We start from the raw sequence: 27200 nt of genomic DNA, 5'->3' as shown, positions 1-27200 counted from the left end.
GAAAGCTCTGCTAATTGCTAGGAAAAGGCTCAGACCCATACTTGAACTTTAGCTCTTAGAGACATTGCACTACCACCTCTCAGATACACAGATCCATGTTACCAAGTACAGGCCTCCAAAACTTCTGTTTAACAACCCACCCAGCAAAGCCGTCATTCACATAAAGCCCAGTGGTGCCATGCTCGTAATGCTCTATTTGCCCCTTTCCCCAGCCTGGCCAGCCCCCTCTGAGCTGCTGATCCTGGAGTTACCCTGCAGTTACTGCAGCCTCTGGGTTGCAGTAAATGCCACAGTCCACTAGGTGGTGTTGGCAAGGAAATCTGTCTTGTTTGCAAACTAGGGAGAGGCCGCAAAATAAAACCTACTTTTGTGAAAAAAAAAATCTGTATTTTTTTTCATTTCCAAGTGACCAAAATGGACCCTTTTTTCCTATTACTTGTATAAATAACCAGTGGACTTTTCTTCAATTTTTTTTCCCTCCCAAAAGCAGCTATGGACATTTTTCAAACACTTTCAATAACATTTTCAATACAAGTTTTGGAAGATTGTTCATGCAAAACGACATGGAGAATTGTGTGCGAAAAAATGCCTCTTTTTTTTTTTAAACATAGGACATTTTTCAACAAAAAGACACTTTTGGTTCAAAAATGTCATCCAACTTCATCGCACACCCATGAGCCCATGCGGCCACAGCAGGGGCAATGCAAACCAGTGCTCTCTGACATACATGGATAGCTTCTTCTCCACAGTTGTGAAGGGGCTAAGGCCCACAAAAAACTTGAATCAATAGTGTATCACCAGTGTATCACATGCCCACAGGAGGGGCTAGGACATCAGAGCAAGTCCCTACTCTCATAAGAAATGTTAGGCAGCACAGAAGGGGACTCAGAAATTCATCCAAGAAGCTTCAAGAAACTCACCTGATCTACCTGAAGGACAAAGGGCTGAGTCCATCCTTTGGTTTCAGGAAGGGTAGAAATTTCGGTGCCAGATGCTTAGACCGCTCTGTAATCTCTGAGCGGAGACCTGGCTGGCCAATTAGCCTGCAAGGAATCGCCAACACCCCAGTGATAAACACTGACTGAACCTCTGCTAGATGGATCATAGCTACAATTGGTGGTTGATAGGGTAGGGGTAAGCAGAAGAGCTGATCTGAGCCCCATGCTTAGATGTGGTCTCCTCACTGCGGTATACCATGTCCTGGAAACGGATTTGTGGACCAGGCTGGCTGATCTGGGCCTTGCATACTGAAGGGGATCTCCGAATTCTGCAACCCCTGCTAGCCTTTGGAAACATGGAATGGGTTGAGAGCCTTCATTTATGGTCAAACAGGTCTCTGCTCTGGGCCCATTTGTTACGTTCCCACTTTTGATGCCTGGTGTTGGGATCACTGTGCGGCGTGACGTAGGCCTCCTAGCTAAGGGTCATACCTTCATAAACCACAAAGAAGCCTTTGCCCAGGATATTGCTGCTGCTCCGGAACTCGATCCACAGCCTGCTGTCCGTGGAGATAAGAGGCTCGGGGACTTTGTCACCACAAAATCTACCTAGAAGGCAGGAAACAGACAATCAAGATCTCGCCACTGACTGGTGAAAGTGGTTTGTGATCGCAATGGGAGTAGACGGGGAGACATACAAGGCGCCTGCAGTTCAGGAGAGAGTCAATGGTAAAAGTAAACAGAGCCATTTAAAGGGCTTTTCACTCCAACTCCGACTTAGATTTTAAGAAGGGGCCATTTTATTTGTATTTGCCCGGAACAGGGTTCAAATATCATCCAGGAACAAAATCCAGCATGGCTCATTCCCACATGTCGCCACCATTCGCCTGGCTCTCATTTTACCCATACAAAGGCTGGGCCATCTTAAAAAGCATGTAGGTGAACGCAGTAGGGATTTTAGTCTCCACTTATTGTGAGAGACAAAGTGCTAGGAGTTACAGCCAATACCCAGAAGTCCTGACACTTTACCTTCCATCGTTCTTTTGATTTGTATGACCAGGATTGCATGACCTAGTCATGTGCTGGAACCCATTGGACTAGGCACTGCACAGACACAGAATAAAGATGGTCCTCGTTAATGTTAACTGTATTACAGCTGCGCCCAACCCAGGACAAGGAGCCACGGTACTAAGCACTGTTCCTGCGCATGGCAAGGAGCAGTCCTGCCCCCAGGCGCTTCCAGTCTCACTAGACCAGACAGACAAAGGGTGGGAGGCTGGGTTAATATGGATAGCAGTGCGGTAAAGAGAGCTCCTAGACAGTTTTGAAAATCTCAGCCTCATTGGCCCAGAAGGAAAGACAGATCCATTCCTCCTGTGGATGTAGCATGAAGGAAAACCTCTCCATCACGCCAGCCCTCATGATCATTTCCACCTCTTGCACATGACACAGAATCATCTTAGTTGAGCATCTCTTCCTACTCAACCCTGCATAGTCCTATGGCCCTTGTTTACACTAAGAGCCTTTCCCCAGCACAAGCTCCTTCACTGGGTGCTTCACACAGCTTGATGCTCACTGGTAAATGTCAGTTCCTGAACTGTACCATCGCAAACTGCAATCCAGCAGAGCAATCGGATTAATAATAATAATGATAATTCCTGATGGTTCTACAGCCTGTTTTGGCCAGACGACTCCTCAAAGCATGGTACAAACAATAAATAAGTGTTGGGATTAACTAACACAATATGGTTCTTTTCTTCACTGGACACCAGCGACACTATCTGCTGTATGCAATAGGGTTGGGGTTTGTTCCCCCTTTAAAGGAGTTACTAAATCCCAGCTTATCCAATTGAATCTGCCGGGGAATTTGGCAGAGGCTGAATGTAATTACCTAAATTGGAATTCAGCCAGCACATCAGGGTTATGATTCCTGGACTCATGAGAAGGAAAAAAAAGGTACATCCAGGGGATATGTAATAATGTCCAATGATTGAGATTGGTTTTGTGCCTCACCGGAAAGTCAGCATCTTAGTACCAACCAACATGCTGCATGATTGGTTCTCTATCTACTCAGGCCATGTCAAGACTAGGGAAAAGTTGCATGTTTTAACATGAATTAGCTAACACATGTTAACCAACACGCGTTAAAATCCTAGTGTAGAGAAAGCAGTTGTAGTTTTAACATGTTAGCTCGTTGATGTTAACACTAGGCTGCCCTAGGGTTTAAAGGTGTGTTACAAACCTAGTGAAGGCAAGCACTGTGGCGGAATAACATCTGCTGAACCACAACTCCGTCTTTTCCTTGTGCACCTCCCATCCCAATGCTAACTCTGACCCGACTCTGCTTAACTTATGAAATCTGAGAAAAATCACACCCCAAAGGTGCACAGCTGCAAGCACAAGGTTAGTCCAGGTGGGTCAGGAGTCATTGTGGTATGACAAAGACCGGGAGACAGCTTGCTGAAGTTTCCAAAGGTACGGGAAGGAGATGCTGCTAAGTGTCGAGGCTGCAAAGTTATTTAGTTCTAGGGTCACTGAGCAACTGCCTCTTGGATTTCGAATTGGAGTTCAACAAGGATGTCAAGGAGAGGAAATGCAGATGAGGAAGCCAGAATAAGTGAGCTCCGTGGAGTACGATAAAGGGCCCATTCATAAAAAGTTATGCACCATTTAAGGCTGGATTTTCACACACTTCCCTGGGAAAATATGCAGTGCACATTTTTTTCCAGGCAAAATACATGCTTTCACAATTCACGCTAATCCTCTTGCCCACCCCCCTGCCGGACCGCCACCAGCCTGCCTCTTCCTAACTAATTTCATGGCCCGAGCCCCTCTCAGGGGCCATGGCAGTTCACACAAGCCACTTGTTCTGAATGGAACAGTTTGCAAATCCCACTGTATTAAGGAGATTTTTTTGAAGCGCTTCAAATATTTGGCAAAAAAACTGAAGTGACGTAAGACAAGGCTGCTGGAAGGACGATTCCTGAGGCGTGTGCTCACCCACAGCAAATGGTGACCATGGTACATGGGCACTGACACTACCAACCCCACAGCTCTCCTCCTCGAGACAGCCCCAAAAAAACTGCAGGGAGACCACAGCCTTGCTCCCTCCGCCAGTGCCAGGTACCCACGCTACAGCAGAGCACTCTCCTACCTATACAGCCTTTACCAAAGCAGTCCCGTGGCCCAATCCTGCCCTGCCCAGATGCTTAGCAGGCAGGAAACACATGGGAACCCAACCTGACATTGGGTTGCCTAGGCATGGTCAGATGCCTAGAAGCAGGAGGGAGGTGCCTTTCATACCTACTGAGGGTTATGAACCTGTCTCTACAGACACACCCGCCATCCTCCCTCTTTTAACCTCGTGCTTCTGAGTGGAAGGAAGCCAGCGAGGCTATGCCCAATGGCTGTCCTTGCGTAGCCTCACTTGCACACCCTACTACACAACCTTGCCCTCTGCAGGCACAAGCCTTTATACTTTCCCCTGCTCACTCAAAGTACCTTGCCAACATGAAGCCTCACAGCCCAGTACACCGGGCACTGAGTCTGGAAATGGCAAAGAGGCCTAACTAGTTGTTCACTGAAAGTACCAGCCAACAGCCCAATTCCTCATTGGGTCAGACAGCACCATGCTGTTAACCTCAGGGACATGTCACAGGCTTACAGGTGGAAAGAATTTGGCATTAATTGTCTCCCCTTGTGTGCTACAGCGGGGATCTGCACCATTTGATGGATGGGGATGCTGAGGGTAAGAAACTTGTCCAAGATGAAAGGGAGTTAGTGGCAGAACTCTGAATAGAACCCCGGAGTCCTGACACCCTGCTGGGAGCAGAAGACTGCTCTCTCCTCTAAAACACCCAAAGGCTCTTCCAGACACCTGTGCTACCTCAAGAGGGACTTGAGGGAATGGCACAGGCTGCAGGAAATAAATGAACCACAAGGAACTTGAAACACTAGCGTTTTCTCACAGTGACTCAGTCCAGACGTACACGCAGCGCACTGTCACATCATCGCTAATTTATGTTGTTCCAGAGGGAACCTGGAGACGATTACATGGGATCTGCCAGGGATATGTACAAGCAGAGTCAGCAAAGAGTCCTTCCAACCCATGACGCATACCAGTCCAAAAGCAGATAACGTTCTCCCAGGTCCCAGCTCTGTTGCCAAAGCAACAGTTGCAGGGATCTGGGTTCTCCCTGCTAGGTCCAGTCTTGCTGTGTGACCCATGTTTAAATGGTTTCAAAAAGGAGCTATGAGTTTAGGTAAAACACCTTAAAGGGGCCTGATTGTCAGAAAGCGGGTAACTCAGTGCTTGCTGAAAATCGGGTCCTCCCTTAACTGTGCCTTGTTGAGCACCCAATAACTAAGACTCTCCAAATCACTAGTCAACCTTGGAAACATGAAGCTAGAAGGCCTGCGGGGTGGGCTGGGAACATAGTTACAACCCAGTTTGCTCCTATCTATGCTGCAAGACTGATCCATGTTTTAAATGCATTGTGAAGGCGCACAAGCCATGAGTGACGTGCTGACCAGAAGTAATATAGCTGCCTGGTTTTTCCCTCTGAAGGCCTTTGGGATGTTTCTCTCAACAGCTTTGGACTTGGCCTGCTTGCCTTCTCCTCCCACTCTGGAGAACGCCTAATTGGTGCTGAAGTCCACTTTCAATAATTTAATTGGTTTCTAAGTATTATGAGAGGAGGGAGGGGTTGGATGGCCCAGATGCTTGAGGGAGGGGAAATGCACTCTAAAATCATGTCCTGCAAGGTAGCAAGTTCAAATCCAACTCAAGCTTTTAGCAACCAAAAGCTGCTATCACTTGATGGCTGTTCAGTGGCCTGTATGAAATGACTTGGGTGTGCCCAGCCCTAGTTCCATGTGACAAAACTATCCCCACAACAGCCAGCACTCTGAGGACAACACCAAGGACCGAATGGAGCATGAAGGCTGACCTAGGGCTGAGCCACATTGGCTGGTCAGCGTGGCGCACTCTTCACCAGGGAATGCAATCTACTGGTGGGAGCAGGGGACTGGGATTCAGGCTTCTATACCCAGCTCTGCCCACTGACTCACTGTGGGACCTTGAGCAAATCACTTCCCGTTCTCTACCTCAGCTCTCCAGTCGCACAATGAAGGAATATCACTTCCCTACCTCACAAGGCAGTTGGGAGGCTGTAAAGCTCCAGGCCTTCAAAAGGATTTAGGCACCTAACCACCACTGATTTCAATGGGAGTTAGGCTCCTAAATACCTTTAAGGATCCAGCTTTAATTATTGTCCATGAAGCACTTTGGGATCCTTGGAAGAAAGGCATTAGCACAGGCACCTTTGCTCCCAGCAGCTGCAAGGGCCTATTTGCATACTTTCCACACTGCGCCTCTTTAAAAAAATGAAATAGCCACTCACCTAACAAGGAAGCCTTCCTCCAGTAGCCATCACGCACCTCCACATAATCATACCAGCACAGGCGACTTTTAAACAAGTCCATCGACGTGAAATTTAAAATGATCTGTGAACAGATGATGCACTGTTATCTTTGCCCAAGGAGCTATTTCGCACTACAGATTCAGTTCCATCAGTGCCGTTATTCTGCCGATGAGGTTTAGATAGGACAGGATGGACCAACTTTATTTTTTTGTAGCATCTTTCATTAAAAAAAAAAATCTTTCACCTGATGGGTTTTTCAGAGCTATAGAGTACAAGACAGCAGCCAGCACAAGTAACTGGGGGAATTATGGAAAAGATGAAGCAAACTGACTGCACAGGGAATAAAAAAGGTTACTCTTACGTAATTAGGACCAATTTAGGTTTTGTAGCAAAACAAAAAATGGGACCATAGGTTCACCTAATATGAATAAGGGGGAAAATACAAAATTAACATTTTCTCCAGGAAAATTTTTCAGTTTTCTGTCAGGAAAATTAAAATGAATTTTTTTTTTTTGGTTGAGTTAACCCAAATCAAAACATTTGGGATTGTCAAACCAATTTATATGTTCCATTTCCAGTCAATTCAACTTAATCTGAGTCTGCTCCAATTGCTGTGGTGCATCATGGGAGCTGTAGTTTGGGTAACTCATGCCTCTATCCCTTTTGGGCAGGTCTCTTTGGCCAGACTACGTCCTTCACGATAGACCACTGTCTCCCCTCTGGGTGAGCCACTGTGATGCATCATGGGAGATGTAATCCAGCCAGGAAGCCCAGCCCATAGGGGAGAACAGAAGCAGACTACAATGCTCACGACTTATCATGAGGGCTGAGGCAAACACAGGTTAACATCACACAAAGCTACAACAAAGTGTTTCAATTTGGTTCAACAAACCAAAAATGAAACGTTTCCATTCAGGAATGTCTCAACATTTTCTTTTTGCTTGCAAATGTTTCTATTTTTCCATACTGAAATATTTCAGAGCATCTCACACTACAAAAAATTTCAACATTTCAACTTTTTGTCCAAAATCGGCACAAGAAAAATGTTGAAATATTGGATTTCCCCATGAAACGGAAATTTTGATTTTTGATCAGCTCTGAAAGTAAGATTGTTTTCATTTGATCATATATGTTCTTGAGTGCTTGACAAGGCATGAATTAAGCTTCACACAACAGTGCTGTCTGGTAGCTATTATCCATTTTATTGAGGGGAAACTAAGTCATGCATGCTGCAGCTACACAAGAAACAAAAACATTTTCCAGCAATGGTGCAGTTCTCTTCATGGTCCAACCTAAGGGCCGTGCAAAAGAGAAACACACAGCACAAGTGATGGAAGGTAACAAGACCATTTTTTTAAAACTCTCGGTTCAGTTACACCAGTGCAATCATGCTGACCCAGTGGGGCTGGCTCTGATAGAAGAGTATAATTTGTCCCATGATTTTTATCATGACAGTGTCCCTTTAAAGTATTCAGTTGTAAGGCCACTAGCTGAGGGAGTATGTATATTAGAGCTAGAGGGCTTATTCCTGAAAAGGGACCCTCCCATTTGCATCAGAGTCCCACTGAACCCAATGGACCTATTCATGGTAGTAAATGTTTGCAAGATTTGGCCCAGAGATTAATTTACATCTAATATCTTCCAAAGGAATACGGCCACACTAAAACCAGGTTTCTATTCTATATTCTGACCTAATAAACGAGATTATTAAAACTGGAAAGATTTTTAAAATGCTGTTTACTTTTCATGATTTACCCTTTATCACTTTCTGCAGTTCTCTGAACTTGAACAATGAAAACAGACTAGTCAGTTTCAGTTAAGTTTACAGACAGCATCTGGGCTCACACACTAGTTCAAGGGCACCTTAAAGACTAACAGAAGTATTGGGAGCTTTCGTGGGTAAGAACCGCACTTCTTCAGATGCAAGTAATGGAAATTTCCAGAGGCAGGTATAAATCAGTATGGAGATAACGAGGTTAGTTTAATCAGGGAGGGTGAGGTGCTCTGCTAGCAGTTGAGGTGTGAACACCAAGGGAGGAGAAACTGCTTCTGAAGTTGGATAGCCATTCACAGTCTTTGTTTAATCCTGATCTGATGGTGTCAAATTTGCAAATGAACTGGAGCTCAGCAGTTTCTCTTTGGAGTCTGGTCCTGAAGTTTTTTTGCTGTAAGATGGCTACCTTTACATCTGCTATTGTGTGGCCAGGGAGACTGAAGTGTTCTCCTACAGGTTTTTATATATTGCCATTCCTGATATCTGACTTGTGTCCATTTATCCTCTTGCGTAGTGACTGTCCAGTTTGGCCAATGTACATAGCAGAGGGGCATTGCTGGCACATGATGGCATATATAACATTGGTGGACGTGCAGGTGAATGAGCCAGTGATGTTGTAGATTCAATTAGTGTAATGACCCAACCATTCCCAGTCCCTGTTCAAACCTAAGTTAATTGTATCTAATTTGCATATTAATTCAAGTTCAGCAGTCTCTCTTTGGAGTCTGTTTTTGAAGTTTTTTTGTTGCCACCTTCAGGTCTGTCACTGAGTCATTAGAGAGACTGAAGTGTTCTCCCACTGGTTTTTGAATGTTATGATTCCTGATGTCAGATTTGTGTCCATTTATTCTTTTGCGTAGAGACTGTCTGGTTTGGCCAACATATATGACAGAGGGGCATTGCTGGCACATGATGGCATATATCACGTTGGTAGATGGGCAGGTGAATGAGCCCCTGATGGCGTGGCTGATGTGATTAGGTCCTATGATGGTGTCACTTGAATAGATATGTGGACAGAGTTGGCATCGGACTTTGTTGCAAGGATAGGTTCCTGGGTTAGTGTTTATGTTGTATGGTGTGCGGTTGCTGGTGAGTATTTGCTTCAGGTTGGGGGGCTGTCTGTAAGCGAGGACTGGTCTGTCTCCCAAGATCTGTGAGAGTGAGGGATCATCTTTCAGGATAGGTTGTCCTCTCTGATGCGCTGGAGAGGTTTTAGTTGGGGGCTGAAAGTGACGGCTAGTGGCGTTCTGTTATTTTCTTCGTTGGGCCTGTTCCTCATGTTAAAGTATGTTAAAATATCCTCACACCTTCTATGGGTCATCTCGATTATCACTTCAAAGGTTTTTTTCTCTCTCCTGCTGATGATAGTTCATCTCAATTGATTGGTCTCTTACAGTTGGTATGGCTACTCCCACCTTTTCATGTTCTCTGTATGTATAAATATCTTCTTTCTGTATGTTCCATTCTATGCATCTGATGAAGTAGGCTGTAGCCCACGAAAGCTTATGCTCAAATAAATTCGTTAGTCTCTAAAGTGCCACAAGTACTCCTGTTCTTTTTGCAGATACAGACTAACACGACTGCTACTCTGAAACCTTGTAACTCAGGCAGAGAGACACATAAAGAGCATATAAAAGCTTGAATCATTTTAAAACCATCAAATATCGTTTAAGAGCCTGCACTGTTCTTAGAAATTTTTCTAATATCAGAAGGTTTCTGTTTGGGCCTGATCTTGCAAGGTACTTGCACATCTCAGGACTGGACCCAGAGGCAATGGAACCCAGTGATGCCAGAGCTCAGGATCAGATCCCTCAAAGGTAGTAAGGCAGCTCACTCTGGGAGTTAGGCACCTAAATCCCTTTGAGGGTCTGGACTTCAGGCCCTGAATAAGGTAGCTCGGCAGAAAGGCAGCTGTAAGCAAATGTTTGCTGAAGTGAGATCTATGGTTTCTTTCTGCACTGTTTTGTTTTCAGGGTGCATCTGAAATGCTTCTCTACGGGGTTTACTGATTAGCTGCTGTGCAGAGGAGCTCCCATGCAGGGCAGCACACCTGTTGCAGCCTGACATGATGCAAAGGGGTTGAGTGCAGTGGTGTTAATACATTAAGAAAAGATTTCATTTCCACTGGAAGATCCATAAAAACAAAGGAAACTGAAAAGCAAACAGAGGAAGCAACTGATTGAGGCTCAGCAGATCTTGCAATCTGAAGACATCTGAAGACCGGTGGGCGGCGTTCCAGCTGACAGCAGCATTTCCCTGTGCATGTGATTTCCTGGATTCTCAGTCCCCCTTCAGGAACCTATGGCAATTTTTCTCACAACGTTACGGAGCTAGTCAGAGTGGTAGGAAGGAAGCTTAGAGAGGTGCGCATCTGAGGTCTTAGCGCAGCCAGAGTTAGCAGGCTGTTGGATGGCTAACAGGCAGCTAAGGATTACAAGGGAAGGCCAGCAGTCACCTAGAAGAGACGCTATACCCTGGATTCTGGCTTTCCACACACATTTAGTATTAGTCCTACTTCTTCCCCCACCCCAAGTGGAAGGACCCATTATTATGTTGCACTGATGATTTCTCAAGGCTGCATAGGTCCCCTATTGTTCTAGGGACAAAAGCCATTACCCAGCAAATTCCCCAAACAGCAAAAGGCTGCAAGATTGAAAATGCTGGTTTAGAAATCTCACTGATCCCTAAAAACAGATCTGGGGGATTTTCAACACAGCAGACACATTCGAGAAGGAAATGACTTCTTAGATTGTTTAGTGAAGTCCATTCCCCCAGGGACCAATGCAGGGTTGTTCCCCACATTGCCTAGTGCTTTGTCCAGTCTGTAGCATTAAATGAGTTCCTGTAAGTGATGGGGCTTTCACCACTCCCATTAGGTGATTGTCCAACAGCTTACTACACCTCACTGCCAGGAAGTTTCTCCAAATACTCAGGCCCTGTCTACACTAGCACTTATGTTGGCAAAACTTTTGTCGCTCACAGGTGTGGGGGGGAAAAAAAAAAAACCCTGAGCAACATAAGTTTTGCCAGCAAACGTGCTCATGCGCACCACGCTATGTCGGCGGGAGATGCTCTCCCAGTGACAAAGCTACTGCCGCTTGTTGAGCTGGTTTTATTATGGCAACGGGAGAGCTCTCTGCCGTCGGCGTAACGTGGCTACAGCTGTGCCGCTGTAAGCTTGTAAGTGTTGATATGGCTCTCTTTCACTTTTCCCTTCCCTGGTAGCAGTAATTATATCCCGTGGATCATCTTTAATAAACCCTCTCCATCCTTGGTGTAAACCTTGTCTATAATTACAGAGGGCTATCATGTTTCCCCGTAGCCATCACATACCTGGGTTTAGCTCTTATTTTCTCTTTTTAAAACAACCCTTCCTTTTGCTGCTCTTCTCAACTCCATCCAATTGGCAAATGCCTTCCTGGAAACATGGTGCCCAGAACCATGGGCAATACTGCCGCTACGCTCGCACCAGAGTTGGATAGAGGAGGACAATCCCCCCTGTTCTGATCGTGCCACCCGTTTTAATAGTTTGCTGGCAGCAGCTCAGAGTTGTTGCCTGACAACACCCTTTGAGCTCCCCGAAGGCTCTGCACTGAATTCTGCTTTCTTGGGAGAGTAGCTAAAGAGCCTCTGGAGCTTTCATTGTCAGCTGCTCAGCTGGGCGGAGCACAGAGCGCCTTCCCGGGTGCACACAGTTGCTTCATGTGCCTCAACGGAGAGGAGTGAAGGGGGACAAACTTTCCATGAGAACGAAGAGGCTGGAAAAAAACCCACAGAGATTGCCCACTATCTCCTCATACTAGAACAATAGTGAAGAGAAGCACAGCACAACCCACATTGTCCAAATGCTCCCCAGAATCTATTGGGGGGCCCCACAGATATGCAGCAAATAACACCGGTCCCCATATGCAGGGCTCTATTCTGAAAGGAGAGAAGATCAGTGCAGAATATTGTATGTAGAGACCTGAACTCCCACAGCAAATACCTATCCATGGAAGCTGGTACTCCATGATCATTGGCTCCACCTCCACTTACCTGTGCAAGACTCCACCAGATGAGCCTCCACTTAGATCAAGATGGTGCACAGCCTCTGCATTCAGGATGAAAACAGGTGTGGCCTAGGGCATCCGAGCAAGTTGCAAATGCAACCCTCAGGCAAAACCACATGCCTGTAAACTGCAGAAACAATTTGCAGTCTAACCTACCTTCTCCCCAGGAGTCACAGATATTCTCCACACACAATGGGAATAGGAAGGATAGCCATTTGGAAAACCAGGAGCAGAGAAATTCCCCGTCGTGTCTTGCAAGGTCTCCCCACAAGCTATGTAATTGAAAGACAGCAGCAAAGAGTTACAATCGGAAAGATGTTGGTCAGAGTTTATCAAGCTGTTTTTGATCTTCTATTGTGGGTACTGGTAGCAAGCTAGACAGCCTTGCACCTCTAGATCACTGACTCAAATCCCGCCTCATTCGGTAGTGATCAGTGGTCATTGCCATCTGTCTGTCTGGTGGCCTCGGTGAAGTTCATCCGCATCCGTGGGATAAGAAAGATTTATCCAGATGGGGATGCTGAGAAAATAGATCATTACAAAGGGTAACCTCTCTCCCCTCCCTCTGCACCACACACTTTAATATATTTTTTAATTATCTGAATTGTGGTAGATCTTTTCTTCCTTTTCCACCAAATGCAAAATTATTAAAACCAAAGCCAGTCACTAGAAAAGCTATTTTCCCTTCATTACAATCTGCTCAATAAAGTTCTCCCTAGTTACCATTGTTAACACTCTTTTTCGGGTTAAAACACTGTGACAAAAGCTAGCTGAGCCCCAAAGCACCCTCAGTTCACGGAGTCAACTCTGCATTGTAGCAAGACGTGGCGTAAGATTTTAATGTCGAAGCTTTGCCCCGCTCTCCACTGCGCGCTGTTTGTTGCATGTTGCAACGGGAGAGAAAGTTTTTAAACACTGTTCTTTAGGCAACAGGCTTCCAACATCTGTGAAATCAGCTATGACTAGTTCCTATTCACTGAGCCAGGAAGGAAGGGGCTGGAATGTGGAATGACATATACACGTGCAGAGCAGATGACGACTGACTGGGGCAGAAGACCCCACATTTCAAAGCATCTATTTCACCCGCAGGGTTCAAAAGCTGCATGTGAATACACACAACGTGGAGCAGATATCAGACTGCTGCTCGACTGCTCTGGATTGCTTTGGATTTCAAAAATCTTGTGCCCACTCCCGTTCTAAAGTAGGGTCTGACCCTTGCTTGGTTTCCCCAGCAACTGTGAGGCAGCCCCCAAGAATCCTTCATTAAGCAGGAGCGCTTTGAAAGATTTGACAAGATGGAACATCTGCCTCCGTTTCTCATGCAAATGCCATGAACGCTACTCGGCCTGGCACCCCTGACACCGCCTGACGCTGCGAGTTGCTCACTAATTTTTCAGCCTTGATCACAATTAGAGGGGTGGGTTGGAACCTGGAGGTGAAGAGAGACCAGCCCCATTCAGGACTTAATATATGAAAAAATGTCATCACCCAGGCCAGAAATCCTAATTACCCTACAGTACTTTGACCCACAACTTAATAGGACAAACAGAAAAGATGACTTGCAGGCAGCAGCCATGGGGATGGGACGTACAGATGTCTTTCTCCTATTGAATGGCTCATAAGGAAGTTTAAAGGTGAGGACACCAAGATGGAAAAGTCACAGATTCCAAGTAGAGATACAAGGTGGGCGAGGTCATCTCTTTTATTAGACTGGCTTCTGCTGGTGAAAGAGACAAGCTTAAAGACAAGAGAAGCTGGTCTAATAAAAGATATGACCTCACTCAACTTGTCTCTCTAATATCCTGGGACCAACATGGCTACAACAAGACCGCAAACAATGCAGGTAGTACGTTTGTACATGCTAGATGCAGGGGCCTCAGAGGGGAAGCCAAACTTCTTGTAAAACTGCTAAAGAGCAGCATGCAGCTTTTGAACTCTGTGGGTGAAATAGGCGCTTTGAAAAGTGGAGTGTCATGCCCCAGTCAGTCATCATTTAAGGGGGAAAGACGTGCCCCTCCTAGGGATGTATTAGAAAACAGCAAATCAGATTCTAAAATCTCCAGCCTGCTCTCCATTCCTAGCGGAAATAGCTATCAGCGCTGAGAAAACAGGAGCCCTGATGCAACCACAAAGGGCCATACACCGCCCTTTTTAGCTTCCAAGTGCTCTATAATGGAAATCAACTTCTCTGCCCAGGCCCTGCCCGTGTGTCTGGCAAAATTATCACTTCATTTCACAGACAGGCGGAGCAAGGTACCCAGAGAAAATGAAAGCCTCAGGACCACAAAAGGAGCTAATCTCCCAGCTGGGATTACAGCTCACAAGGGGCTGATTCACAGTACTGTATCTGCACTGCTAGTCCACACACCCACAAATGCTACATGTCCAAAAGGACTGCCAGCACCCTGGGCCAGACATGGAAGTGCTCACTGGACTGGGTTTAAAAAAATTCACATGGGGGGGAAGGTGCTGGTCTCCTAGTGCCAGAGCCTGAAGGCTTTCACTTGTGGAGCAGGTAAAGCCCAACCCTCTTTCTCCAAACATCTGAGCTTTCCTAGCAGTACCTTCTCTTGGGGCTGTTCAGTCTGCGTGGTTTATGGCATTCCCGGCCACACCGCCCAAAAAGGGGCCAGTGATGAAGCATCCACCTCGCAGATCACCCTCAAGGAGACTGACTGAGACCCGCTATCTTTTGTTATGAGAACAGCAAGTCACTCTGGAGCCCGTCATCTTGAATCATCATTGATTGCTGGAAGGTTGGCTCGAGGAATATCTGACCATTTGGGGGCATGTCCCAGGTTGTTGGGCCTACCCACTATGTGGCTGACAAATCGACACAGCTTTTCTGAGTGGGGGAAAAAAGAACAACTGCTCAAACACAAGTTGCCTCCCTGGAGAGATAATTACAGGGCACATATATCATATTGCCCTAATTACACAGGATAGAGAGGATGATTGCTCTCAGCTAAACCACAGTGTAGCTTGCAGGGGAATTAGTTTAGGGCTCGCTAAGTGCAATTACCCAGTAATCTGCAGGATCATGTAATTTCTGTGCAGATACCTGGTACTTACCAGCGAACACTATTCTGTTACAGTATCAGTAAAGGCGAGTTGGGAGTTACTTCCTATAAGGTAAATATTCCCAGAAATTATATTTGCTTATTAGTCACAAAAGGGTGTGTGTTGGTGTGGGAGGCAAGTGTTGGTCTATTTGTGTGTGTGTGTGGGGGGGTGTATGTTGAATTTACTTTCCCTTTACAAGTGACCAGCAAATGCTTAAAATAGGAGTGAATGCCGTGCAGAGGTGGTAGTTCAATATCCTAGCAGCAAGAGCCAAATAAGGGATTTTAGCATGGCAGGGCAACAAGGTAGGCAAGTTTGACATTTTTCCCTTTTATCCCCTGCGATTTGGGGTATGTAGCACGTTACCCAGCAGTTTATTTTTCAGCTTGAAGGGATGTGTTTCCAGGGATGGTACACATGGAATAGTTCTACCTCCTCTCAGACTGTGACCCCGGAAGACTCAAGAATTGCCCCCTCCCTTCTAAACCACCAACATGGCTACTTCAGACAGGAAAAGTGGCTGCTCCCTTAGCAGTGGGAATTTGGAAAGTGCCAGGGGCGTGAAAAGATCATGCTTTTAAACTGACTGAGCTTACTCTCCCATTCACTTAGACCCCAAGAACAAGGAGTCAGAGCTCCCCTTCTCTTCACCGGATTAGTAGACTAGGACAGTCTGGCCCGAAGGAAACAAGCCATGGAAAATTGGCCCCTACCTGGATAATAGACTCTGAACATGGTGCAGCAATGCATTTTCTCTACTGAAAAATGGTGGGGGAGGACAGCTTGACTTTAGCTTCCTTTTCAGCAAAGCATGCTGGAAAGGGGAGGAGTCTAGGGACCTATCAAATGCAGGCGCTACCACCTCCCAGTCACTGCTGGGGAAGACAGTAAAGAGTCCTAAACCCTAAAAGAATCAGGACTACTGACAAAGCACTAATAAAAGTTCAGTTCCCCCAGCCTGAAGCACTTAGATGGTCCACCTTCTCAGAGCTCTTTCATCAAAGGGATCATTAACATGCTATTGGACTCCGGGGCCTTCCAGATAAAGTACGTGTATGGGACAGAGCTGGAGCCATCTGCACTGGCCATATTTACCTGGGCACTTGTACAACTTCCTCGCCTGAGCAATGTCTCCCTGACTCAGCCGAATGCGCTGACCGATAGTTGGCCGAACCCCATTGTCATCTCGACGGGGAAGGATGGTGTCCAGGAAGACCCCTCTGGAGTGAGAGAGACAGAGGGCAGTGAAAATGGCATGATGTGCTGAGGGCAATCACTGTTCAGCATGAGAATCCCATGACCACATACCCTGTGCTAGCAGGAAGGGGGAATAGAATCTGACTGGGCAACGTATTTGATGAGAAATTTGTGCTTTGATATACATGTTCTCCCAACACCTGATAGCTTCCAAATGTGCAGTCATCTCTGCCAATTTAGTAAATTCCTCTCTGGGACTAACAGAGGCTGTGGCTGCTTCTACTTCAGCACAAACACTTTACTTACCATAAATCAGCTAAAACAATAAAATATCCTTTTACAAGGTTAACATCAACATATGCCCACTGGATCAACAATAGCACAGATTGGACAGCATGGCCATGGGAGCCGCTTGGGATTGTGCTCATAGTGATCATTGTGGACTGAGACTACTATAGACTTGCCATTCTTAGGTCTGGTCTACACTACAAATTTAGGTCGAATTTAGCAGAGTTAAACTGAATTAACCCTGCACCTGTCCACACAACGAAGCCATTTACTTCGACATAAAGGGCTCTTAAAATCTATTTCTGCACTCCTCCCTGACGAGGGGAGTAGCACCGAAATCGACATTGCCATTTCGGATTAGGGTTAAAGTGGTCGCAATTCAACGGTATTGGCCTCCGGGAGCTATCCCACAGTGCACCATTGTGACAGCTCTGGACAGCAATCTGAACTCGGATGCACTGGCCAGGTAGACAGGAAAAGCCCTACGAACTTTTGAATTTCATTTCCTGTTTGTCCAGCGTGGAGAGCACAGGTGACCACGCAGAGCTCATCAGCACAGGTAACCATGCAGTCCGAGAATCGAAAAAGCACCAGCATGGACCATACAGGAGGTACTGGATCTGATCGCTATATGGGGAGACGATTCCGTGTTAGCAGAACTACGTTCCAAAAGATGAAATGCCAAAACATTTGAAAAAATCTCCAAGGGCATGATGGAGAGGCCACAATAGGGACTCTCATCAGTGCCGCGTGAAAGTTAAGGAGCTCAGACAAGCCTACCAGAAAACCAAAGAAGCAAACAGAAGGTCCGGGGCAGAGCCACAGACATGCCGCTTCTACGCTGAATTGCATGCAATTCTAGGGGTGGCCGCCACCACTACCCCACCTCTGACCGTGGATTCCGAGGAGGGGGTAATCTCAGCCATGCCTGAGGATTCTGCGGACAGGGAAGATGAGGAGGAGGAGGACGACGAGCTTGCAGAGAGCACACAGCACTCCATTCTCCCCAACAGCCAGGATCTTTTTCTCAGCCTGACTGAAGTACCCTCCCAACCCTTCCAAGACGTTATCCCAAACCATGAAGCCATGGAAGGGACCTCTAGTGAGTACCTTTGTAAATATAAAACATGGTTTAAAAGCAAGCGTTTTTTAATTATTAATTTGCCCTGAGGACTTGGGATGCATTCGCGGCCAGTACAGCTACTGGAAAAGTCTGTTAACGTGTCTGGGGATGGAGTGGAAATCCTCCAGGGACATCTCCATGAAGCTCTCCTGGAGGTATTCCAAAAGCCTTTGCAGAAGGTTTCTGGGCACTGCAGCCTTATTCCGTCCTCCATGGTAGGACACTTGACCGCGCCATGCTTGCAGCAAGTAATCTGGTACCATTGCATGACAAAACCTGGCAGCGTACGGTCCCGGTGTTTGCTGGCATTCAAGCAACATCCGTTCTTTATCTTGCTGTGTTATCCTCAGGAGAGTGATATCATTCATAGTAACCCGGTTGAAATACGGGAATTTAAATTAAGAGGATAGAGGTGGCTGTTCCTATTGGGCTGTTTGCCTGTGGCTGAAAAGAAATCCTTCCCTGCAGTTAGCCAAGCGGGGGAGGGGGCGGCCATTGGCGCTAAGCTTTTCGTGTTTGGCTAGCAGGGATCTTCCCTGATACCAGCCACGCGGTGGGGGGAGGGATAAAGCGATCATCCCAGAGAATTGGATGGGGGGGGGCGGTTAGTTTGGTTTCTGCTGCTGCATGTTAACAGGAAAACCGCAGCACTTCGCTTGGTATGTGGGAAAGGAGGGCGCTGCTTTTAGGAAGGTTGCAGAAGCCGAAAGACAATGGTTTACCATGGCCGCATGCAAGCCGAATTCTGTTGCCCAGACCTGCATCTGTGATTTCTAACACCAAAGCCGCAGGCACTCAATATTAAGATGCAAAATGCGACCTTGTACCGAAATCACATGTGCTGTGTAATGTGAATAGTGTTTTTCACCGTGAAAGAGTACAAGCATTGTTCTGTAAAATCTATCTTTTTAAATACTTCTCTCCCTTTTTTCCCTCCCGCAGCTGCAAATTTTTCAAGCCTTCCTCCTCCATCCCGAAGGCTATCTCAGATAAGGTGGCGAAAAAAACGCACGCGAGACTAAATGTTCTTGGAAATCATGCGATCGACCCGCAATGAAAGAGCTCATCTGAATGAGTGGAAGGACACCCTATCCCAGTACAGGAAAGCTGCCAGTGAATGTGAGGCCATGAGGGATGAATGTGAGGAGAGGAGAGACACTCAAGATGAGAGGTGGCAGGATGCAACGCTGGGGCTGCTGCATGATCAAACTGACATGCTCTGGTGTCTGGTGGAGCTTCAGGAACGGCAGCAGGATCACAGAGTGCCGCTGCAGCCCCTATATAACCGCCTTTCCCCCTCACCATGTTCCATAGCCTCCTCACCCAGATGTGTAAGAATGCGGGGGGGGAGGAGGGAGAGGCTCCTTGCACCCGCCTACTCCACCCCAGCGGACAGCCCAAGCAAAAGGCTGTCATTATTTTGAACTTTTGAAGTGGCCTTTTCCTTCCCTCCTATTCTCCTCCCAAACCCGATCCGGGCTACCTTGTCAGTTCTCTCCCTCTTTTTATAATCAATTAACAAAGAATACATGATTTTTAAACGATAGTGACTTTATTTCCTTTGAAAACAAGCTGTGATCGAAGGGGGGGGTGCTTACAGGGAATGAGTCAATCAAGGGGGCGGGTTTTCATGAAGGAGAAACAAACAGAACTTTCACACCGTAGCCTGGCCAGTCATGAAACTGGTTTTCAAAGCTTCTCTGATGCGCAGCGCTTCCTGGTGTGCTCTTCTAATCGCCCTAGTGTCTGGCTGCGCATAATCAGCTGCCAGGCGATTTGCCTCAGCCTCCCACCCCGCCATAAAGGTCTCCCTCTTACTCTCACAGAGATTGCAGAGCACACAGCAAGCAGCAATAACGATGGGAATATTGGTTTGGCTGAGATCTGAGCGAGTCAGTAACGTGTGCCAGCGACCTTTTAAACGGCCAAATGCACATTCTACCACCATTCTGCACTTGCTCAGCCTGTAGTTGAACAGCTCCTGACTACTGTCCAGGCTGCCTGTGTACGGCTTCATAAGCCATGGCATTAAGGGGTAGGCTGGGTCCCCAAGGATAACTACAGGCATTTCAACATCCCCAACGGTTATTTTCTGGTCTGGGAAGTAAATCCCTTGCTGCAGCCATTTAAACAGAGTAGTGTTCCTGAAGACGCAAGCGTCATGGACCCTTCCTGGCCATCCCACGTTGATGTTTGTGAAATGTCCCTTGTGATCCACCAGTGCTTGCAGCACCATTGAAAAGTACCCCTTGCGGTTTATGTACTGGCTGCCCTGGTGCTCCGGTGCCAAAATAGGGATATGGGTTCCACCTATCGCCCTACCACAGTTAGGGAATCCCATTGCAGCAAAGCCATCCCTATGACCTGCACATTTCCCAGAGTCACTACCTTTGGTAGCAGCAGCTCAGTGATTGCTTTGGCTACTTGCATCACAGTAGATTTGCCCACTCCAAATTGATTCCCGACTGACCGGTAGCTGTCTGGCATTGCAAGCTTCCACAGGGCTATCGCCACTCGCTTCTCAACTGTGAGGGCTGCTCTCATCTTGGTATTCTGGCGCTTCAGGGCAGGAGAATGCAAGTCACAAAGTTCCATGAAAGTGCCCTTATGCATGCAAAAGTTTTGCAGCCACTGGGAATCGTCCCACATCTGCAATACTATGCGGTCCCACCAGTCTGTGCTTGTTTCCTGAGCCCAGAATTGGCGTTCCATGGCTATAACCTGCCCCATTAACAGCATGATCTCCAAAGCGCCGGAGCCTGCGGTTTGAGAGAATTCTGTGTCCACATCCATGTCCTCATCACTCTCGTCGCAGCCTCCTCCTCGCCTGGTTTTTCAGGTTCTGGTTCAGCATAAACTGCACGATAATGTGCGAGGTGTTTACAAAGTTCATGACTGCTGTCTTGAGCTGAGCGGGCTCTATGCTTGCCGTGGTATGGCGTCTGCACTGTTCACCCAGGAAAAACGGCGCAAAACAGTTGTCTGCCTTTGCTTTCATGGAGGGAGAGGTGAGGCCGTACCCAGAACCACCAGCGACAATGTTTTTGGCCCTATCAGGCATTGGGATCTCAACCCAGAATTCCAGTGGGCGGGGGAGAATGCGGGAACTATGGGATAGCTACCCACAGTGCAACGCTCCGGAAGTCGACGCTAGCCTCGGTACATGGACGCACACCACCGAATTAATGTGCTTAGTGTGACCGCATGCACACGACTTTATACAATCGGTTGCCCAAAATTGAATTCTGTAAATTCGGAGTAATCTTGTAGTGTAGACGTACCCTAGGATGTTAAAACCAAGAGGCTCCTCTGCTCATGTCTAACTCATCCCCACTCTTGGTCCTTTTGAGCTGACCAAGCCTCCGAGCCAATGACTCTCTTTGTATCTTTCCCCCATTCTCTTCTTTGTGCCTGCTTCTACGTTGTCCCTTATTCGCAGCACCTCCTCCCCATGTCTGAGACCTTGATTCAACACAGGATTTAAGCACATGCTTGACTTCCAGCACGCAAGCAGCTCCACTGAACTCAACGTACCTATGGTGCAAGGGTTTTTAAATGCAAAAGCTACTTCAATGTAATGTTACAGGGAGGCAGTGGAGCCTAGTGGATAGAGTGCTGAATAGGGCCTAAGGAGACCTGGGTTCTATTCCCAGCTCAGCCCCCAGCCTGCTGGTTGACCTTGGGCAAGTCACTTCACTGCCCAGTGCCTCACTTTCCCCATTGGCAAAAGGAGGATAATGATACTGAGCTCCTTTGTAAAGTGCTTTGAGATCTCTAGATGAACAGTCCTGTGGAAGAAGTAAAATGTGGGGGGAAAGTCAGAAAATGGAAGTTTAGGGTCTTAAAACTAAGTTAACTCAGCCATGCTACCCATGGGCATTATTTTACATCACCCCAAATGAGTCTCGCAGTGCAGATTGTAGTGACATGTTTGAATAGAGATTGTCAGTTTCTTGGGATATGGCTTGTCTTCCTAAGGAAAATGACCACAGTCCTAAGGGGAGCCTGAGGAAAGGCAGGGCTGAGAGCAATAAGATTATTGCAATGCAGGTAGGCCCAGGTCCAACAAAGTGTTAAGGTAGGTGCTTAACTTCAAGCATATGAGGCATGCCACTGATGTCAATGGGACTATGCATGGGTGTAAGTACTTTGTTGGACTGGGAATGTTGGAGTGTGTGGAGGTTTTCTTTGTTTTAATTTAATAAAGACAGGCAGAGTAGTAGTGATTAGAGTCGGTCAAAAATTCCATCAATGTTTTTTCAACAGAAAACGTCTTTCGGTGAAACAAGTTTTTGTGAAAAATCTCATGTGTAAATGTTGAGGTTTTTGTAGAAAACAACAATTTTCACATTTAAAATTCACAAACAACGCTACTTCGGTGACATTTCTAAGTGAAGGGTGCCACTGTGTATCATGACACATTTGTCAGCTGCTAACTTTGACCAACTTTAACGGTTCAGGCTGAAATTTTCCATGCCCCGGTGTCTGCTTTGCGCTGAATTTGGGTAAGAAGCTTGAGCAGAAACAGTTCCTCCATTTCCAGGAATAAGGTTACTGGGAAAAGAAGGTAGTTTTGCCAATAGAAAAAACTTTTTTGGCCACCTCAGGGGTTTGTAAAAGAATCTGATATTTGGCAAGGGGATATTTCTGGGGTCAGAGAAATGCCTTTTTCTCTCCTGATGGTCAAATCTGGAAGGATTTTAAAGTTATAAGTGAAATTGTCCTATGCACATGCTCAGTAGGAGTCATTATATGCTTGCTCTTAATTGTTTGGAATGTTCCATCTGCAATGCCCATGCTCCCAGGTTCCTCCAACATCATAACACACAAACACCAGCAAAGTCACTGGCAGAATGGAACCATCTCCTTTCAGGGTCATTGTCCACCATCAAAACAACCTTTGGCCTAGAGGAAGGTGTACTGGGCTGGGATCCAAAAGACCATACCTTCTAGTCCTGCTTTTTCCTCCAACTTAATTCTGTGCCATTCACAACCCTTACTGAGCAAGGTCCTACTTTAGGAGATAATCTAGTATAGATTTCTCCCACTTTACAAATGAGGATGTATGACATCGCTTCTGGCAGAGCTCAGAGTAGATCCTAGGAGTTTTATATCACAGACCCAAGTCTCATCCACTTAACCACACTGACGTTCAGAATGAACATGCTACATCTATGTGCTTGGCTACGGTGTTCAAATGGGACTATCCACCCTCAAAGTGCTCTGGCACACAGATTAATAAGCACTATGTAAATGCAAAGCATAGCAACTCAGGAGTCCTAACTCCTAATCCCCTTCTTGAACCACTAGACCACACTCCCCTCCCAGAGCTTGGAACTGAACCCAGGAATCCTGATCCCCTCCTTCCCCTCTCACACATTTGCCTGCTGTCTAGCAAATGTTGTATAACCCGATGGCAAAGAGTGCTGTAACCCTTGACTGGCTAGAGCAAATATCCAATAACCCTCCAATCGCTGGCGCCCACTGCTGCTATCAGCTAATTATTTACTGCTTTAGTTCAAGTGCTGATACTCTTAGGGTTAATGTGAGTATGGTACTTGGCACAATACAATGCTATATAAACCCTACAAAGTTATTAACTACGCTTAAGAAATGAGGAGCATTCACAACCCCAGTTGAGGTCAGCGGAGCTGTGGGTTTTCAGGACCTCTGGAAAAGTCAGTTCTTTAATATTAAGCTGGGCACCCGGAATTATTAAACACTTCTGCAAGTTGTGGCCTAAATCTGCATCTGATTTCCCAAGCGTAAAATGGAGACAATACATCCCTACCTCCTTGGGTCAAGTCCAAAAGGATATGCAGTACTTTATGTTCAGGACAGGGTGTGAATGGCACGCACAAAACACCACAAGAAGCCACACACTGAAAAAAGAAAACAAATATTGAACAGCTGGGCACTGCCCCACCTATGTACTGACTGAGGCGGGAGTCTCGCGGGAAACAGTCCGAGAACGTAATTAAAGGCTGCACTGTAATGCAAGGGGGCTTAATGAAGGTGGAATGGGAGACCTTAATTCTAATTTTTGACTGTGCAACTTTAATGTTAAGTTTTTGTCTGGAATACAAGAAGATATCTTTGTTGGCTCACTACTTGTGGGTCTTGGTGGGGGAAGACAGCATTGCTTTCTAATCCTGTCTTCCTGAATAATTGGCTTAACACATTCCCGTGTGTGCATCAGCCTGCATACTAGAAAGTACAAATCTGGAGCCACATTGCATATCTTGCACGACATTTCCTCATGCACAATAACTAGTGTCCATTGTTGTAAAGTACCCTTTGCCCTCATTGGGGCTCTTATGCCTGCAGTCAAATTCCATTGCCCACCTATGCTAATTATAACTGGGGATGGAGATGAGGCAACAACCGGGTGGTGTATAAATGGCACTTGCTGACTTGGGGAGCTTTTCAAAGGCCCAAATGGCCAGCAGGTTCTCATTGGGAGCTAGGACCAGATCCTCAATGATATTTAGGCTCCTAACTCTATGGAAATCAATGTGTTTCCAGCTTTATGCTGTGAAGGTATCAAAGACATTACTTCTAGCCTCCTGTCCCAGGAGTTTCTGTCTAGGGTTACTGAACTCTCTGAAGAGCCAGTCATATGCCCTTCCTCCCTTCGCTCACACCCAGAGTGACACAGCTAGGTTAAGGGGAAGATGAAAAGTGCTTTTTCTTTTTTTAAATAAAGAGGGGTGGTAGCAATGTGGGTATAAAACACTCTGTGTTGTGCTATGCAAGCCCGTCCGGTTGCTGATCCACAGAGGATCGTGTGTCACCAGCCAGAGGAATTACCCCATTAGTTCAACTGACAGCAGCTATTGATTGTAGTGCTGGAGTTCCGGGGTTCAATCCCCAGTGACACCCACTAATGGCAGCTGTTACAGGGTGACACAGATTCCTACTGTCTGGCACTGTCCCATGCAGGCCCACTGACAGCAATTCCCATCCCTAGGGCCAGGGCTGTCCCTAGGGTAGTCCCGGACCTGGAGTGGAAATGACAAATCCGTCACTTCCAGGACCGACCACACTGGCCAATTGCGCCAGCCCAATCCCCCCCCCTCCCCAAAGCACGTGGCCCAGAGCGGTCACCCCAATTCGCTGTACCTTAGGGATGGCTCTGCCCAGGGCCAAACAGGTCCGCCTAACATTTGGGCAGTGCTGCGCCTGCGCTGGCTGGTGCTCAGCGAACTGCCAGCTGCACTGCTGGGCACATTCTTCTGGCATGGCCAGGGCTTCCATATGTCTGCCCAGCTGCCTTTGCCACCGCCAGTACCACCCAGCACACGCCTAGCAGCTCTGTGGCCTGCCTGGGCAATTTAAAAGGGCCCTGGGCTCCTGGCAGCCACTGCTGCTACCATGGCAGTGGACAGGGCCCCCAGGCCCTTTTAAATCACCCTGGACAATTGCCCCCTTTGCGCTCCCCCCACCCATTGGCGGGCTTGGTCCCATGCTTCCTTTCACAGTGGCTCTGACAGAGCGGGATATGCCCATATCAGACTGTGAACTTCCACAACCTCCATCTTGGACTGTAACTTTACTGTCATAGTGTGACCTCCATTTGGGGTGAGAATATGCAGTTTGGATTAGGGCTTAGAACCTAGTTGAATGACTATGACAGAGAAGCATCATAGAGCAATCTAGGGCTATCAGCTTCGAATGTCTCTCATCTAATGTCTCATTGCCATAGGAAAATGGACTCAACACAGGAGCTTGACTGGGAGAAGGGTCTGGCAGTTCCCAGCCAGCGCACATGGGCAAAAAGGGGCTAAACGTATTTAACAAGGGGTTTCTCTGAGCAAAGTGGCAGTGGCCACCGTCACATGCCAGAAGACTGGGCTAAGGAGAGAGAGAGAGAGAGAGAGAGAGAGAGACCAGGCCAAGCCTGAAATGCTGACCAAATCTTGGGCTCACTAGAGTAGTGAGACCAGGCGGAGGTGGGGTGGTGCGTCTCAGGACTGCCCATTATTTTGCAAAGATCGGTAAAGGTGCCTGTGGTTAAGAAGTTCCTTAGCGGAGTCTGCGTCCCTTGCTTGCCTGCCATGTTGTCCCTGAGGGGGTTACCTGAGAAGCTTGGAGCACCCACAGAGAGGTGGAACTCTGAGGAAGCACATATAAGCAACTGGAGGCTCTGGAGGACTCGGGCACAGGTTTGTGGGTTCAAGGTGGCTGGGCAGGGGAGCCCACATCCTAAGAAAGGGTGTCAGACACTGGGTCTGCACCTGGGAGTTTGCCTCAGAGACTCAGAGCCAGCAACAGTGGCCAATCACCACCTAGACACAACAGGCGCAGAGGACTGTAGGATACAGTGTTGGGTCCCCTCAGCAGAATGGTGTCCATGCAGAGAGGAGGCCTTGGCCAGGTTGTGACAGAGGTGTATGGAAATACAAGTTGTCCCTGGTCCCCAGAGAATGTAGCCATGTGAATACAGAGTTCCTGCTACATTATTAATAAATATCCCATTAAAAAAAAACTACAACAACACTAAGTACTTGGAAGTGAAGAAATCAAATTCCAGATAAATGGAGTCATGACAATCATTAATGACAAGTACCCAGTACATTGTACTTACAGAGCATCCTACGGATTAGGTATGACAAAGTAACAGGGAAAAATGCCTCTCATATATATGCAGTTAAATTCAGTGCTAAATTACTGTGCTAACTCCCTCATTGCTTGCCTCGTGCCTAAGGAAGGATGTGTGACACTGGCTGTGCAACTAAATTAGCAGCATCCTCTAAACTACACCAGGAAGGCTGGATGACAAACTGCTAACTAAACTATGACAATACAGATTGTGTAGAAAAGTCACTTTAAAATCCCAGGAAACAAAGTCAATCTTCAGAACATGAATATTAGAACCATTTCAGAGAACATAGCAGAGATCGTTTCACTCCCCACCGAAGTGAAGCCACCACTGGTGGGGAACAGGGCAATTTTCCAGCAGTGCACAGCAGCACCAGGCAATAGTTTAGGACCAGAGGAGAAAAATCCCAATTAAACTGCAGGGGAAGTTCAGCAAAGCAGAATGCAGCCATCCACCCTGAAATTTGCTCAGGGCACTAGGGTGAACACACTACTCTTGAAAAAACAGCAGTGTGAGCAGGATCTCAATGTTGTCCGGTCTAAAAGAAGGTGCTTGCAGCATTAAGTAGGTGTCATGTGGCGAGTCATAGCAGTTCCCACAGGCCCAGAGCTGCAGTAGCAGCTGCTGTATGGCTATTTCATACCCTGGCTCCAGTCTGGGATGGGAAAGCAAGGATTCCATTTTCCAACTCTCAGCCACAAAACACAGGTCCCCTCTGCACAGCTTCATGCATCAGCTAAGAA

The 27200-nt window shown here is 46.9% G+C and overlaps 1 protein-coding gene across 1 annotated transcript in view; it reads right to left on the bottom strand.

The window, feature by feature from the left end:
• TLL2 (tolloid like 2) overlaps positions 1–27200 on the bottom strand; it is an 82641-nt gene that overhangs the window by 37000 nt on the left and 18441 nt on the right. Inside the window, exons 6-9 of the mRNA XM_034777175.1 lie at positions 16343–16467; positions 12341–12456; positions 6341–6443; positions 1431–1547 (exon numbers count right to left, since the gene is read on the bottom strand). Coding sequence (XP_034633066.1) covers positions 1431–1547; positions 6341–6443; positions 12341–12456; positions 16343–16467 — 461 coding nt within the window. The remainder of the gene's footprint in view (positions 1–1430; positions 1548–6340; positions 6444–12340; positions 12457–16342; positions 16468–27200) is intronic.

The sequence above is a fragment of the Trachemys scripta genome, chromosome 7 (genome assembly GCF_013100865.1).
Source record: "Trachemys scripta elegans isolate TJP31775 chromosome 7, CAS_Tse_1.0, whole genome shotgun sequence".
In the NCBI taxonomy this organism is placed as follows: domain Eukaryota; kingdom Metazoa; phylum Chordata; order Testudines; family Emydidae; genus Trachemys; species Trachemys scripta.
The sequence above is the reverse complement of the archived record's forward strand: the minus strand, read 5'-3'. Positions and strand labels throughout refer to the sequence as shown.